Source organism: Cetorhinus maximus, chromosome 3 (genome assembly GCF_964194155.1).
Source record: "Cetorhinus maximus chromosome 3, sCetMax3.hap1.1, whole genome shotgun sequence".
Lineage (NCBI taxonomy): Eukaryota > Metazoa > Chordata > Chondrichthyes > Lamniformes > Cetorhinidae > Cetorhinus > Cetorhinus maximus.
Window position 1 is genome coordinate 19,125,561 of NC_135881.1, and position 16,436 is coordinate 19,141,996.

The following is a 16,436-nucleotide window of genomic DNA, read 5'->3' on the forward strand; positions in this document are numbered from 1 at the left end:
GGGGAGTATTCCATCACACTCCTAACTTGTGCCTTGTAGATGGTGGACAGGCTTTGGGGAGTCAGGGGGTGAGTTATTCGTCGCACGATTCCGAGCCACAGTATTTATATGGCTAGTCTAGTTAAGTTTCTTGTCAATGGTAACCCCCAGGATGTTGATAGTGAGGATTCAGTGATGGTAATGCCATTGAACATCAAGGAGCGATGGTTGGATTCTCACTTGCTGGAGATGGTCATTGCCTGACACCTGTGTGGCGCGAATATTACTTGCCATTTGTCAGCCCAAGCTTGGATATTGTCCAGGTCTTGCAGCATTTGGGCATGGATTGAAGGCATGTATGATCAAGGCAGGAAAAAAATCATGAGCACTTTGGTGTAAGGCAAAGAGAATGTAGCCTGCAAGCCACATTTAATTCCCCTTTCATCCCTGAAGATTTTAAAAAGCTCTTATTTGAAGCTCAAACAAGTGCCTCTATCATCATGCAAAATGTGCTATTCTCTATTTAAATAATAAAGGCTATCCCAGTTCAGTTGTGAGGAAGCCCTTCGGGGAATTCTACCTCCACTCATCAAAAACAAGGTGCCTAGTCATTGCTAGGAAGGAGCTTTAAGATGATAAGGAATTTTACCATGATACTCCTAAGGGGCACTAATGTGTGGATGGCAACTCGAGTGTTAGAGTTGGTGGCCAGCTGTGGGGCAAAGAAAAAGCCAACTCAGGAAAGGGAAAAATGATCATCAGTACAGGGCTCAACTAGGAGGAGGTAGTAGTACTTATCTGATGATAAACCCATGCCAGTGGTGCTGCTTTGAGAGGACACACTTGGAGATAGCTACGACATATAGTTTATCTTAATCCCAAACAGGCAGGCATGATAGAAAAGGCGAGTGTTACAAGAAGTGAGATACTTACAGGAAGTGCATAAATAACGGCCCAAAATCTTTCAGTCTCTGGGTCATCAGAGACTGAAGGTACAACCTAAGATGCGTGTTTGGACCTCGCAAGGGCCTGGCACACCAACTACGTAAGAATTGCCTGGGAAGTTTCAACTTCTGGTGGGCAATTCCCCTGCTCCCCAAGACCCTGGTGAAAGTCTCTAACTCAGAGTTTGAGGCAGAGACTTGGGGCAGTTCCGATGTACTTACCTGAATAGTTACCCAGAAAATGTTAGACAGATTAAAACCTAGTATAACTCCTGAGTAACTCCAGAACTGACCTAATCACTCACACTGACCCCTCCCCCTCCCGACCACCCCCAGACCAGACTACACCCCGACCACCCAACTACTCCCCACCACGACCACCCCACTATCCCCATCGTCCCGACCACCATTCTAACTCTCCCCAGCCGCCAGTCTACCCCTGCACTGACTACTTGTCTAATCCCCTCCAACAAATCCACCTGCCACCTAACCCACCCTACCTTGCCCAACCTATCCACTTACCTTATTCACCTACCCATTCACTCATTCATCCACTCACCCATTCACTAACATTCAAACTGGACCTTTAAACTTACCACATGGCAATTAGTGTCATAAAAAAGGGGACATGTCCTGTCTTCCCTCCAACTCTACTGCACTGCGACAGAGCTCTCCAAGGGACGCTCCACTCCACATTTCTGAGAAAGCTGGGCTCAGAAGGCACGGCAAGGAATGTGGAGCAGCACCAAGTCGGGGGAAAGTTTGAGCCGGGTGGCAATCTGATGATGATTATCACTCCACAGAAGATACATGCCAATGTGTAGTACAGTTATAGATCAATAATATATTAACCATAAGTGCACAATATGCAAGTGGGTTCTGCAATCATTCTAGACTGTGATTCAAATGGTATTGTAATTAGCTTTGCAAAGCACATTACATTTCACAAAAGCATTGTACATTCATTGCACATGTACTTCATGCAATTTAGTATATATTCTACTTACAATGCAGTCTCCTCTACAATGAAAAGACCAAACCCAGATTGAGTAAACATTTTGAAGAAAACCTTTGCTCAGGCCACAAGCATGACCCTGAGCTTTCGGGCTGTTTGCCATTTTAATTCTCCATTCCACTCCCACCTCTGTCCTTGGCCTCCTGCACTGTTGCAATAAAGCTCATGGTAAACTTAAGAAACAGCAAAATATAAGCAAAATACTGCAGGAGCTGAAAACTCAAAATGAAATCAGGAAACGCAGTAAAAACCCAGCAGGTCTGGCAGCATCTGTGGAGAGAAAAAAAAAGTTAACATTAACTCTTTCTCTCTCCACAGATGCTGCCAGACATGCTGAGTTTTAAAAAAATATTTTGTGTTTTATTTGAGAAACAGAACCTCATCTTTCAATTAGGTACTTTACACCATCGGGAATCAACACCAAGTTTAATAGGACAGATTAAAACTGCTATTTTTCAATAGTAGCTGTTTGTAATGATTCTATTATTTCCATTTACACCTCCTCTAGACCCATCTTTTGCTTCTTTACTTGTTCCATGACCATCATTCCTTTCGTTATTTTATCTCCTGTTTTCCAGGAGCCTTCCCTTTTGTTCTTTTCTTCCTTCCCCCGTTTCCTTGACTCTACTTACTAAAAAGCTGTTAAATCGTTAACATCCTCCAGTTCTGATGAAAGGGTAATTGAGCAGAAACATTTTAACTGTTTCTGTCTCCACAGATCTCAGTCCTTCCTGTCCTCTATCAAGAGTACGCCAAAAAGTCTGAACAAAATGCTAACTCTGGACATGCTGACAAAGGCCATCAGACAAATAAACTAACTACCTGGAGTTTTTTGAGGAGGTAACAGAGAAGGTTGATAAGGGCAACGCTGTTGTTGCGGTGTATGTGGATTTTCAAAAGGCATTTGATACATGCCACACAACAGACTTGAGAGCAAAACTTTAGCTCATGGAATAAAAGGGAAAATAGGCACTTGGATAAGAAATTAGCTGAGTGACAGGAAACAGACAGCAGTGATAAATGGTTGTTTTTCAGATTGGAGGAAAGTTTGTAATGGAGTTCCCCAGAGGTCAGTGTTGGGACTCTTGCTCTTCTTGATATATAGATACATGGATGGGAGAGGTCTGGAGGGTTATGGACTAGGTGCAGGTCAATGGGACTAGCGGAATAATATTTTGGCACAGACTAGAAGGGCCGAATGGCCTGTTTTCTGTGCTGTAGTGTTCTATGGTTCTATGGTGTTCAGGGCAGGATTTCAAAATTTGCAGATGATACAAAGATTGGAAATGTTGTCAACTGTGATGAGGATAGTCTTGAACTTCGAAAGGACATGGACGTGCTGGTAGATCGGCAGACAAGTGGCAGATGACGTTCAATGCAGAGAAGCGTGAGGTGATTCAATTTGGCAGGAAGGATATGGTGAGACAGTATAACATAAAGGAAGAGCCTCTAAAGGAGGTGCAGGAACAGAGGGACCTCGGTGTATCTGTACATAAATCATTGAAGATGGCAGGGCATGCTGAGAGAGCAGTTAATAGGGTAATTGAGTAGAATGAGTAAGGGGGTCATGTTGAACTTGTATAAGACACGTGTTAGGGCTCATCTGGAGTACTGCATCCAGTTTGGGGTGCCATACTTGAGGAAGGATTTTTTTTATTCGTTCATGGGATGTGAACCAGCATTTATTGCCCATCCCTAATTGTGAACGGAGAGGCTTGCTAGGCCATTTCAGAGGACACTGCTGTGGATCTGTGGTCACATCTGGGCCAGGCCAGGTAAGGATGGCAGATTTCCTTCCTTAAAGGACAGATTCCAGATTTTGCCATGGTGGGATTCGAACCCAGGTCCCCAGGGTATTACCTTGGGTATCTGGAGTACTAGTCCAGCGACAATACCACTACATCACCACCATTTGTGAAAGCACTTGAAAGAATACAGAGGAGATTCACAAGAATGATTCCAGTGATGAAGAACTGTAGCTATGAGCCTTTAGACGCAAGAGCAGAAGTCGGCCATTCGGTCCATCAAGTCTACTCTGCCATTCAATGAGATCATGGCTGATCTGATAATCCTTAACTCCACTTTCCTGCCTTTTCCCATAACCCTTGATTCCCTTACTGATTAAAAATCCGTCTATCTCAGCCTTGAATATACTTTATGACCCAGCCTCCACAGCCCTCTGCGGTAAAGAATTCCACAGATTGACTACCCTCAGAAGAAACTCCTGTGTTTTAAATGGGCACCCCCTTACTCAGATTATGCCCTCTGGTCCTAGACTCTTCCACAAGGGAAAACAATCTTTCAGCATCTACCCTGTCAAGCAACCCAAGAATCTTATGTTTCAATAAGGTCGCCTCTCATTCTTCTAAATTCCAATGAAGAACAGGCCCAACCTACTCAACCTCTCCTCATAAGAAAATCCCTCCATACCCAGGATCAAACTAGTGAACCTTCTCTAGACTGCCTCCAATGCCAGCATATCTTTCCTTAGATAAGGGGACCAAAATTGTTCAGAGTATTCTGGGTGTGGTCTAACTAGTGCCTTGTATAGTTTTAGCAAGACTTCCCTATTTTTATACTCCAATCCCTTTGAAATAAAGGCCAACATTCCATTTGCCTTCCCTATAATCTGTTGAACTTGTATGCAAGCTTTTTGGGATTCATGCACGGGGACCCCCAAATCCCTCTGTGTTGCAGCCTTCTGCAGTCTTTCTCCATTTAAATATTGAGCTCCTCTATTCTTCTTGCCAAAGTGCATAACCTCACATTTTCCCACATTATATTCCATCTGCCAAGCTTTTGCCCACTCACTTAACCTGTCTATATCCCCCTGTAGGCTCCTTGTGTCATCCTTACCACTTGCCCTTCCACCTATTTTTGTGTCATCCGCAAACTTGGCGATAGTACATTCACTTCCCTCATCTAAGCCATTAATATATATTGTAAATAATTGAGGCCCGGCACTGATTCCTGTGGTACTCCACTAGTTACAGGTTGCCATCCTGAAAATGTCCCCCTTATCCCATCTCTGTCTATTAGTTAGCCAATCCTCTATTACTACCAGTGCATCCACTGTCTCTGCAGCTACGTCCTTTAATATCCTAGGGTGCAACCCATCAGGTCCAGGGGATTTATCAGCCTTTAGCCCCATTAGTTTCCCTAGTACATTTCTCTAGTGACAGTTATTGTATTTATTTCCTTCCCCCTTTTGCCCCTTGGTTATTTAGTATTTTTGGAATGCTATTAGTATCTTCTACCGTGGAGATTGAAGCAAAGTAGTTATTCAACTCCTCTACCATTTCCTGGTTCCCCATTATTATTTCCCCAGCCTCATTCTGAAAGGGGCCTTTGTTCACTTTGGCCCCTCTATTCCCTCTTATATATTTAAAGAAGCTTTTACTGTCCGATTTTATATTACTTGCTAGTTTATCCTCAAAGTTTATTTTCTATTATTTTTTTAGTTGGTTATCTTTTGTTGGTTTTTAAAACTTTCCCAATCTTCTGGCTTACCACTAATCTTTGCCACATTGTATGATTTTTCTTTCAATTTGATACTGTCCTTAACTTATTTGGTTAACCATGGTTGGTTTATCCCTTTCCTTCAATCCTATTCCTCACTGGGATATATCTTTGTTGAGAGTTATGAACTATTTTCTTAAACATCTGCCATTATTCATCAACCGTCTTTTCTACTAAACTGCTTTCTCAGTCCACTCCAGCCAACTCTGCCCCCATTCCATTGTAATTGGCCTTATTTAAGTTTAGCACAGCTGTTTCCAACCCAAGTTTCTCTCACTCAAACTGAATTCTACCATATTATGGTTACTGTTTCCAAGGATGTCTTTTACTCTGAGATCATTTATTAACCTGCCTCATTACACATTACCAGATCCAAAACAGCCTGACCGCTGGTTGGATTCACAACATATTGTTCTAAGAAACCATCCTGAGTACACTATGAATTCTTGTTCGTGTCTATCTCCGCCAATGCGATTTTCCCAATCTACATGAAGATTAAAGTCACCCATGATTAATGTACTGCCTTTTTACATGCCCTCATTATCGCCTGATTTATTCTCTGTCCTACAGTATAGCTCCTGTCAGGAGAACTATAGACTACTCCCACCAGTGTATTCATCCCCTAGTTATTTCTTACCTCCACCCATATGGATTCTACATCTTCCGATCAAAAATCATCTTGCTATCGTACTTATTTCATCTCGTATTAACAAAGTTACCCATCAGCCTTTCCTTCCTGCCCTTTTGAACAGTCACATACCCTTGAATATTTAGTTCCCAACTTTGAGCTCCTCGCAACCACATCTCAGTAATGGCTATAAGCTCATACCCATTAACCCCTATTTGTGCCGTTAATTCATTTATTTTGTTCCGAATACTATGTGCATTCAAGTAAATAGCCATTCATTTTGTTTTTTAACCTTTTTACCCCATTTGACCCTATTTGCTGTTTTTTTGTTTGTACACTCTGTCCCTTCCTGTTGCACCTAAACAGCTGCCCTGCAAGGTTGCTATATCCTTTTCCTTTGTAAGCCTAAGTATCCCTTTTCCAGAACCCTCCCTCCTCTATTTAGTTTAAAACCCTCTCTAAGCCCTGGGTATTCGATTCGCCAGGGCACTGGTCCCAGCACGGTTCAAGTAAAGCCCATCCCACTGGAACAGCTCCCTTCTACCCCAGTGCTGGTGCCAGTGCCCCATGAACTGAAACCCATTCCTCCCATACCAATAGATAGATTGGAGCGGTTGGGGCTGTTTCCCTTGGAGAAAAGGCTGCTGAGAGGACGCTTAATTCAAGATCCTGAGTAGTATGGACAGGGTAAATAGTGAGAAACAGTTCCCACTGAAGAGAACATCAAGAACTAGAGGGCGCAGAGTCAAAATAATTGGCAAAAGGAGTAATAGTGATGAGGGGGAAATTTTTCAACCAGAGGGTGGTTGGAGTATAGAATGAACTTCCTGACACAGTGGTGGAGTCAGGTTCAATCGAAGTGTTCAAAGCTATCTGAAAAGAAAGAATGTGAAGGGTTGCAGGTATAAAGTAGGGGGGTGGGACTAGGTAAAATGCTCTTTCAGAGAGCCAGTGCAGACTCGATGGGCCAAATGGCCTCCTTCTGCAACTGTAATGTTTGTGATTCTATGGTTTCTGAGATTCTGTAAAACTCCTGGAAGTGACAGCACACCGAGTTGCATTTGGCTCCGTGGGACTGGATCAGCCCAGACCTACTGGAAGTGTACAAGGGTTTGATTCTGGCCAGTAGCACGTCAGAACCTATGAAGAAAGGCATCATCACCCTCATCTACAAACGGAATGAGGAAATCAGAAATTGTTAGCTCATTTCGCTGTTTAACCTGGACTACAAAGTTCTGCCCAAGGTCATTGCCAATCAGGTCATATTTGGTCTGGAGTTGTGATAAGCTGGCCCTGATCAGACCTGCACAGTATCTGATGGGAAGGTCTGACAATCTTGTGCCTTTGCAAAGCAAATCTAGAAAGAGGTGCAGTGGCTTTTGTTGAGGTTCATCCTGACCAGCTCTGTAACTCAGTGCTCTACGGGTGGTTCCCGGGTACTCACACCGAGATTAACATCAGCTGCTGCTGGAGGACCATCAATTGGGTGAATGATGCTCTTTGATCTGCCCAAAACTTGGTCTTCCAGTTCAAAGAGCTCTCAATGAGTGTGCTTCAGACTAGGACATTCCAAGAGCCAGGATAACATGCTGAGGGTTGCACTAAAGCTTGGGGCAGAAGCTGCAAAGGCTCAATGGGTAAATGCCACTGTCCAAGGTCCACCTGCCATAGTACACCAAAGGTCTGGAAACCGTATAAAACCCAAACTACATGCATCAGAAAATGTTTGGCATGAAATGTAAATGTACACTGTAATGGAAAGTGTGCGGGGCACCTCATGCACTGTATTGAAAGAAAAACATCTTTTTTTATTCATTTCCAGGATGTGGGCGTCACTGGCTAGGCCAGCATTTATTGCCCATCCCTAATTGCCCTCGAGAAGGTGGTGGTGAGCCACTGCAGTCCCTGTGGTGTCAGTACTCCCACTGTGCTGTTAGGGAGGGAGTGCTAGGACTTTGACCCAGCGACAGTGAAGGAACGGTGATATATTTCCAAGTCAGGATGGTGAGCGGCTTGGAGGGGAGTGTGTCCTGGTGATGGTGTTGCCATGTGTCTGTTGCCCTTGTCCTTCTAGATGGTAGCGGTCATGGGTTCAGAAGGTGCTGTCTAAGGATCCTTGGTGGGTTTCTGCAGCGCATCTTGTAGATGGTACACACTGCTGTTACTGTTTGTTGGTGGTGGAGGGAGTGAATGTTTGTGGAAAGGATGCCAATCAAGCGGGCTGCTTTGTCCTGGATGGTGTCAAGCTTCTTCATTGTTGTTGGAGCTGCCCTCATCCAGCAAGTGGAGGGTATTCCATCACACTCCTGACTTGTGCCTTGTAGTTGGTGGACAGGCTTTGGGGAGTCAGGAGGTAGTTACTCTTGTGATCTGCTCTTGTAGCCACGGTATTTATATGGCTAGTCCAGTTCAGTTTCTGGTCAATGGTAACTCCAGGATGTTGGTAGTGGAAGATTCAGCAATGGTAATGCCATGGTTAGATTCGCTCTTGTTGGAGATGGTCATTGCCTGGCACTTGAGTGGCACGAATGTTATTTGCCACTTGCCAGCTCAAACCTAGATATTGTCCAGGTCTTGCTGCATTTGGACATGGACTGCTTCAGTATCTGAGGAGTCGTGACTGATGCTGAACATTATGCAATAATCAGCGAACATCCCCACTTCTGACCTTATGATGGAAGGTCATTGATGAAGCAGCTGAAGATGGTTGGGCTGAGGACACTACCCTGAGGAACTCTTGCAGTAATGTCATAGAACTGAGCTGATTGACCTCCAACAGCCACAACCTTTGTGATAGGTATAACTCCAACAAGCAGAGAGTTTCCCCCTTGATTCCCATTGCACTGTCATGTCAAATTTGAACTGTTATATAATATACTTCTACAAATTTTATGAATAAAGTATATTTTTGGGAAAGAAAAGTTTCTCTCTCCAATGGTGCTGACTGACCTGAGTGTTTCCAGAATGTTTTGATTTAATTTCAGATTTCCAACATCTGCAATATTTTGCTTTTGCACATTCATATTCTCCTGGCTGGTTGAGATGATTGAATCAATCTCCAGATCCCCTTAGCAACACTTATTCACCCAACTGCCAGAATACACTTACTGTGGGATTAGCACTCTCATCAGCTAGTTTTGCCTCCCTCCCATACATTAGCCAGCTGACTCTTGCTATAATGGAGAAGTTAGACTGCAAATGTTAATCAATACTGGGATTCAAACCAGCCTAATTGAAAGTCTAATGCTGAGCCGCTCTATCTGCCAAGCCACCCAACAAAAGGCCTTTTAAATGTCAATCCCACAGTTGACAGGCCTATGTAACCTTGCATAAAAATCTTTTGAGGACCATTTCCAAATACTATTGCAGCGAATGGCATAACAGTACCACTGTGTGAATATAAAAGCTTCAAAAAAACTGTTTCCAGTTTCCAGTGTGCACGTTCTTCACTGGCTGTATTTTTACAACTCAAACTAGTCAAAAGAATGCCACAAGTTGCCCTTTAAGATTAATACGAGTTTTGCAGACCGAGGCTTGATAACATTATTTGTGTTTGATTTAACAAATTTAAGTACTAAATTTTACATTTGAGTAACACATGCTGGAGAAGTCATACTTCAAGAATTTAGCTCGGTCCACTCACCTGCAGAGATCAAATGAGCAGCTATTAGTTAGCAAACATATTCCAAGTATTCTTTTTAATGGGAAAACAAGATACCTCCTTGGTAACATTAGAAATAACAGCCCAAGTGCATTTCAACTGCATTTCAAGAATGCTGCCAGATGAGTTGAATCCCAATACCCACATCCATCAGAAAAACATCTCACTGAATAAGTTTTACAACTGGAGGTTCATGTTTCCAGTTTTGATTTTGAAAAATATTATGGCTATTTTAGACTTTTCAAACACAAGTCTAAAAAAAAAAGAAAAAACATCGAGAATGTTTAAGGTCTCAAATTGATGTGCACGTAAGAGGTATTCAGTAGCGAATATAAGAGCAAAAAGGTACTGCACTGAAGGGCTCATGGGTGGGACAGTAATATATTAGCATGGATAGAGGATTGGCTAAAACAGGAAACAGAGTCGGGATAAATGGATCATTTTCAAGTTATCAAACCGTAACTAGTGGAGTGTCACAGGGATCAGCGCTATGACTTCAACTATTTACAAACTAAATCAATGACAGATGAAGGGACCGAGTGTATTGTAACCAAATATGATGGTGCAAAGAAGGTAGGAAAGCAAGTTGTGAGGGGGGCACAAAAAGTCTGCAAAAGAATACAGATAGGTTAAGTAAGTGGGCAAAATTTTGACAGATGGACTATAATGTGGGAAGATGTGAGCTTGCCCACTTTGGTGGCAAGAACAAAAAAGCAGAATATTATTTAACTGAAGAGAGACTGTAAGATGCTGTGGTAGAGGGATCTGGGTATCCTCGAACATGAATTACAAAAGGTTAGCATGTAGGAACAGCAAGCAATTCGGAAGGTAAATGGAATGTTGGCCTTTTTGCAAGGGGAATGAAGCATAAAAGTAGGGAAGTCTTGCTACAATTGTATTGGGCCTTGGTGAGACCACACCGAGAATTCTGAATGCCATTCTGGTCTCCTTATTTCAGGAATATACTTAGATTGGAGAAGGTTCATGAGGTTGATTTTGGGATGAAGAGGTTGTCTTATGAGGACAGGTTGAGCAGGATGAGCCTAAACTCATTGGAGTTCAGAAGAATGTGAGGTGGTCTTCTTGAAATATGTCAGAATCTGTGGGGGCTTGACAGGGTAAATGTTGAGAGAATGTGGTGGAATCTCGGACTAAGGGACAGATTTTCAAAATAAAGGGGTCTCCCATTTAAGATGGAGATCAAGAAGGTCGTTCTCCAGGAAGGTCGTTAATCTTTGGAATTCTCTTCCCCAGAGAGCAGTGAAGACTGGGTCATTGAATATATTCAAGGCTAAGTTAGCCATATTTTTGATTGACAAGGGAATTGGGGGTTATTTGGGGTGGGAACAGGCAGGAAAGTGGAGTTAATGCCACATTTAGATCAGCCATGATCTTATTGAATTGCAGACAAGGTTTGATGGGCCAACTGGCCTACTCCTACTTCGTAAGTTCTTATATTCTGTCTCCTGGCAAAAAACAGGTAACTTATAGGCCAAAACAGTTCCTTAGTTCTGTTAAAGAGTCATACGGACTCCAAACGTTAACTGTGTTCCTCTCCGCAGATGCTGCCAGACCTGCTGAGTTTTTCCAGGTATTTTTGTTTTTGTTTTGGATTTCCAGCATCCGCAGTTTTTTGCTTTTAACTTATAGGCCAGTTAGCTTAATATCTGTCATTGGGAAAATGTTAGAATCTATTATAAAGGATGTAATAGCAAAGCATTTAGAAACGCATAATATAATCAAGCAGAGTCAGCATGGCTTCATGAAGGGGAAATCGTGCCTGACAAATTTATTAGAATTCTTTGGGGAGGTAACAAGCAGGATAGATAAAGGGGAACCAGTCGATGTAATATATTTGGATTTCCAAAAGGCGTTCGATAAGGTACCACACGTAAGGCTACTTAATAAAGATAAGAGCCCATGGTGTTGGGGGTAGTATATTAGCATAGATAAAGGACTGGCTAACTAATAGGGGGCAGAGAGTTTGGATACAGGGGAGCATTTTCAGGTTGGCAGCCTGTAACTAGTGGAGTGGCATAGGAATCAGTGCTGGGGCCACAATTATTTACAATATATATTAATGACTTGGATGAGGGAAGTGAATGAACTATCGCCAAGTTTGCAGATGGCATAAAAATAGGTGGGAAGGCAAGTGGTGAGAATGACACAAGGAGGTTACAGAGGGATATAGACAGTTTAAGTGAGTGGGCAAAAACGTGGCAGATGGGATATTATGTGGGAAAACGTGAGATTATGCACTTTGGCCGGAAGAATAGAGGTGCTGAATATTACTTAAATGAAGAAAGACTTAAGAAAGCTGCAGCACAGAGGGATTTGAGGGTCCCTGTGCATGAATCCCAAAAAGCAAGTTCAACAGATTATAGGGAAGGCAAATGGAATGTTGGCCTTTATTTCAAAGGAAATGGAGTATAAAAATAGGGAACTCTTGCTAAAACTATACAAGGTGCTAGTTAGACCACACCTAGAATGTTATGAACAGTTCTGGTCCCCTTATCTAAGGAAAGATATACTAACATTATAGGCAGAGAAGGTTCACTTGGCTGATCCCAGGGATGGAGGGATTTTCTTATGAGGAGAGGCTGAGTAGGTTGGGCCTATACTCATTGGAGCTTAGAAGAATGAGAGGCGACCTTATTGAAACATATAAGATTCTTAGGGGGCTTGGCAGGGTAGATGCTGAGAGGTTGTTTCCCCTTGTGGGAGAGTCTAGGGCCAGAAGACAATCTCAGAGTAAGGGGGCACCCATCTGAAACAGAGATGAGGATTAATTTCTTCTCTCAGAGGGTAGTCAATCTGTGGAATTCTTCACCACGGACAGCTGTAGAAGCTGGGTTATTAAGTATATTCAAGGCTGCAATAAACAAGATTTTTATTCAGTAAGGGAATCGAGGTTTATGGGGAAAAGGCAGGAAAGTGGATTGTCACGCCATGATCTCATTGAATGGCAGAGCAGATTTGATGGGCCGAATAGCCTTCTGCTTCTACGCCATGGTCTCTATGGTCCTTAATTCTCGGAATATTGAACAGAAAGAGGAAGTGAGAATTTCTGGGCAGCCAGAAGCAGCACTGAATTCATATAAGGCAAAATAATGGAATTCAATTTTCAGTCAGCGCATAATGCGCTATCAAAACGAGTGCAAAATCCAAAAGATCCAGGTGACTTGAGCTGAAAAAGAACCAGCAGCATTTTGCTTTAAAAAAAAGTTATGAAAACAGCTAATTATAGCCAATAAAAGATTCTACAATCAGTCGGAAAGACTCTTTAGAATTACAGTGAATTGGTATTAGCTGCGTCATAGGTGAACCAAAGAGTCACGGTTATTCATTACATTATGGATTGAATATAGGTACTGCAATTTTACTGTCACAATAAATTCCAATATCAGTGCAGTTCAAATCAAGATCTAATACCATCTTGATTCCAATCACGGTTCAATTGTCAAGAGTTTGTCCTTTCTACCTGTCATTCACACACAAAAGCAGGCCAAAATTTAAAAACCAACGTGTGCATATAAAGACAAAGACTAACAGGTTGGAGTACATTTCAAGGACATAATACAACTCAGGGTTGAGATGACATTGCAAACGGAGTGAAACAGGCAGTTTATCAATGTCACGTCAATCGCCTTGACTTTACACACACACACATTTACTAATACTTCTTACTAAACATTTTTGTAGCTCAGGTTGTTTTGCGTTGACTCGCAACTAAATATTAGCGAAAACGCTTTCCAGTCATTTATTACAGTTGGTGAGTTGTCAGTTCTCAGCTGGGCAAGACATGAGGATTGTTGACATTGCCCATCTTGCATCAAGAAAATCTGCACTGCTATAGTAACAGTGGCAAAGGTGACTTAAGTTCTCACTGAATGAACCCGTTTCATGCAGATGCTAGGATTCATTTCAGGAACAGAAAAAAATGCCTGCAACGCAAAGTCACTGAAATCTAAGGGAAATATAACCATGTTGTTTAGTTAGAAGAGGCTCATAATTTCAAAAACCACCACTTCATGAAAACACCAAAAGAAGTTATAGCCCTGAAAGAAATCAATCCTTTTTTCCACACCCAGAATTCACCCCAAACTTGATGTCCCTGATATATCAAAATAAATCACTACATAAGGCAATCGCTACATTAATTATAATAACTGCTTCAAGTACTGCTTAAAAACATTTAGCTAGCAACCAGTACCCTGAAAGGCTGAAACAGCATTATAAAACTGCCAGAATAAAACAGTTTATAATAGCATCAAAATCTTCCTGGCTGTCAAGCATTTATGCATCAATATATTTTTTTTCTGTTGGTTGTTTCATTGTACTTAAACTTACATTTTAAAATATTTAATAGCTTGGTGGTAAATCTCAGAAACTTGAAATCATGCAGAGATACCGCATATATTTGGTTTTCCCTTTATATTAAACAACTGTTGCCATGATAAAATAACCTTCATTGTTTAATTAAATAATTAAATACAATACATTGAAAGAAAAATTTTAAATCAAAATGAGAGATTGCAACATCAAGACCAAGTATAGGGAAAAATACCATTTAAAATAAGTAACAGCCACTTGCAAAAAGCAAAATCCACCAAGTTTCACCCACACTATGAAGTTAATATTACCTAGTCATCTATTTTCAAATCTAAGTCTACATATCAAAATAGTAGTACAATATTACCAAAAATAAATTAAATCAGTGGCTGGAAAGGCTATTTTAAAACAAAATCTGCCCATAATAGCCTGCAATATTTTATTAAAAGGCATTCTACAAACATACACAAATTCCAGGAAACACTAGCTCTCTAACAATGCTTGTATCTCTCTCTAGCTGGCAGTGAAAAGCTAAAACAAAGCTGGCGACTGGGGGGATGGGAAGTTAAGGACACAGTCATTACGCGGGGTTAGGTTTCCCAGAGAATTCCTTTGTGAATTAAAGCTGCTGGAACAAACCAGAAAAACACTTTTAACATGCAACACACGATGCAAAACAGAGTTCCCCCTCCCCCCACCCCGGAGCGAAAGGAAAGAATATGGTCAGTCGTTGCAGATCCAATAAAGCTTCTTCTCCTCAGTAAAAAAAAAAGTACTTTAAAAGTTGTTGGCAGCAAGCTGGAGGTAACATCATTTACTACAACCAGTAATACACCACCCCACACAGTGGTAAACCAAAGTAAGGTGGAGGGAGGGAGGAAAGTCAGCCATTACACGAGGTTAGTTATTCCAGCGATTTAATCTCAATACACACGTACATAAAAAATGGTTGCGAGATCTTCTAGAACAAGCAATATCTTTAAATGATGAGCTTAAGTAAATACAGATCTATTAAAAACTAGCTGCAAGATTTTCTAGAGCGTCTGCAGCTCCCTGCTCAACCTACACAGATGTATGAAAATTAGTTACAAGATCTTGTAGAACAAGCAACCAATGAGTTTATGGAAATACAGAGATATATATATATATTTTAAAAAGCTGCAATATTTTCTGTAACAATCAATAATGTCTCTAAAATGATGCGTTTATGGAAATAGACGTTTATTTTTTTTAAAAAAAACTAGTTAGTTGCAAGATTTTCCAACAACAGGCAATAATGTCTTCAAGCCTATGTTATTGCACAGTTAAATAAAAATTAGTTGCGAGATCTTGTAGAGCCAGGCACTAATTTAATGTCTGCAAATGATGAGCCATTGCCGTCTCCGGGTTGAGACACAGACAGAAACTGCTGCTCGCTCAGTGCACAGGCTGGGCTGTGCCAGACGCTTCTACTCACCCACTGATCTGTATCCTAATATCGCAACCTTACGGGACTTCGGCTGTGGCATGTTAACAGCGAGGTTCAAACCCAAAGGAAAAAATAAAATTAGGTAATTTAAAAAATGACGACAATTTCCGTTTTGGGGGGAAAAAAAAAATGACAAATTACAGGCCGGCAGCCCCCCCAGAGAAAAAAAAATCCCAATGGGGGAAGGGGGAGGGGAAAGAACTTATTACTTCAATAACAAAAAACTACATAGATATACTTTGTAAAAATGTATATCAAGTTTAGAAAGCACAAAAAAGAGATCAAAGGTGATTTCTGTCCGACTGAGGGGACTATCTGTACGGGATTTGCTATTTTGGGCTCGGTAGACGCTGAGTGGCGCAGCTCCGACCCGCTTTCCCTCACCAGATTCAACCGGAACCTTCCATCCTCTGGACCCGCCCCAGCCCATTGGATCAACCCGGCCGGCCTGACGTCAGCACCTGCGCGGCCACTGGCTATCTGACATGTCAATCATTTCTCCCGCCCCACCCCCACCCCCGCCGCAGCGCCGGCCCGTTGGGAAGGAGGGGCAGCTGGTTACCTAGCAACGCCAGGGACTGAGCTGGTCTCCCCCCACCCCCCCCGGCCACACACACACACACACACACACACACACACACCAACCGCACTGACAGCTGGGAACTGTAGTTCCCTGCTGCCCTCTTTTTAAAGCAACAGCAGCAGCAAAAAAAAAGAAACATTGCTGGTAAATCTGAAAACAAACAAAAAAAATGCTGGGTGTCCGTAGAAAGGCAAACTGAAATCTAAAATAAAACAGGGAATGTTTGGAAACCTTGTTTTTTCTTTTTCGTAAGAAATTGGAGCTGGAGTAGGCAATATCGCTCTTGAACCTGCTTTCCCATTTGGTA

General features: G+C 42.0%; 1 protein-coding gene across 1 annotated transcript in view; it reads right to left on the minus strand.

The window, feature by feature from the left end:
• Positions 1-15,958, minus strand: part of rheb (Ras homolog, mTORC1 binding) — a 105,922-nt gene extending 89,964 nt beyond the window's left edge. The window contains exon 1 of the mRNA XM_078536876.1: positions 15,535-15,958. Coding sequence (XP_078393002.1) covers positions 15,535-15,586 — 52 coding nt within the window. The 5' untranslated portion in view covers positions 15,587-15,958. The remainder of the gene's footprint in view (positions 1-15,534) is intronic.
• Positions 15,959-16,436: the final 478 nt, after the last annotated feature.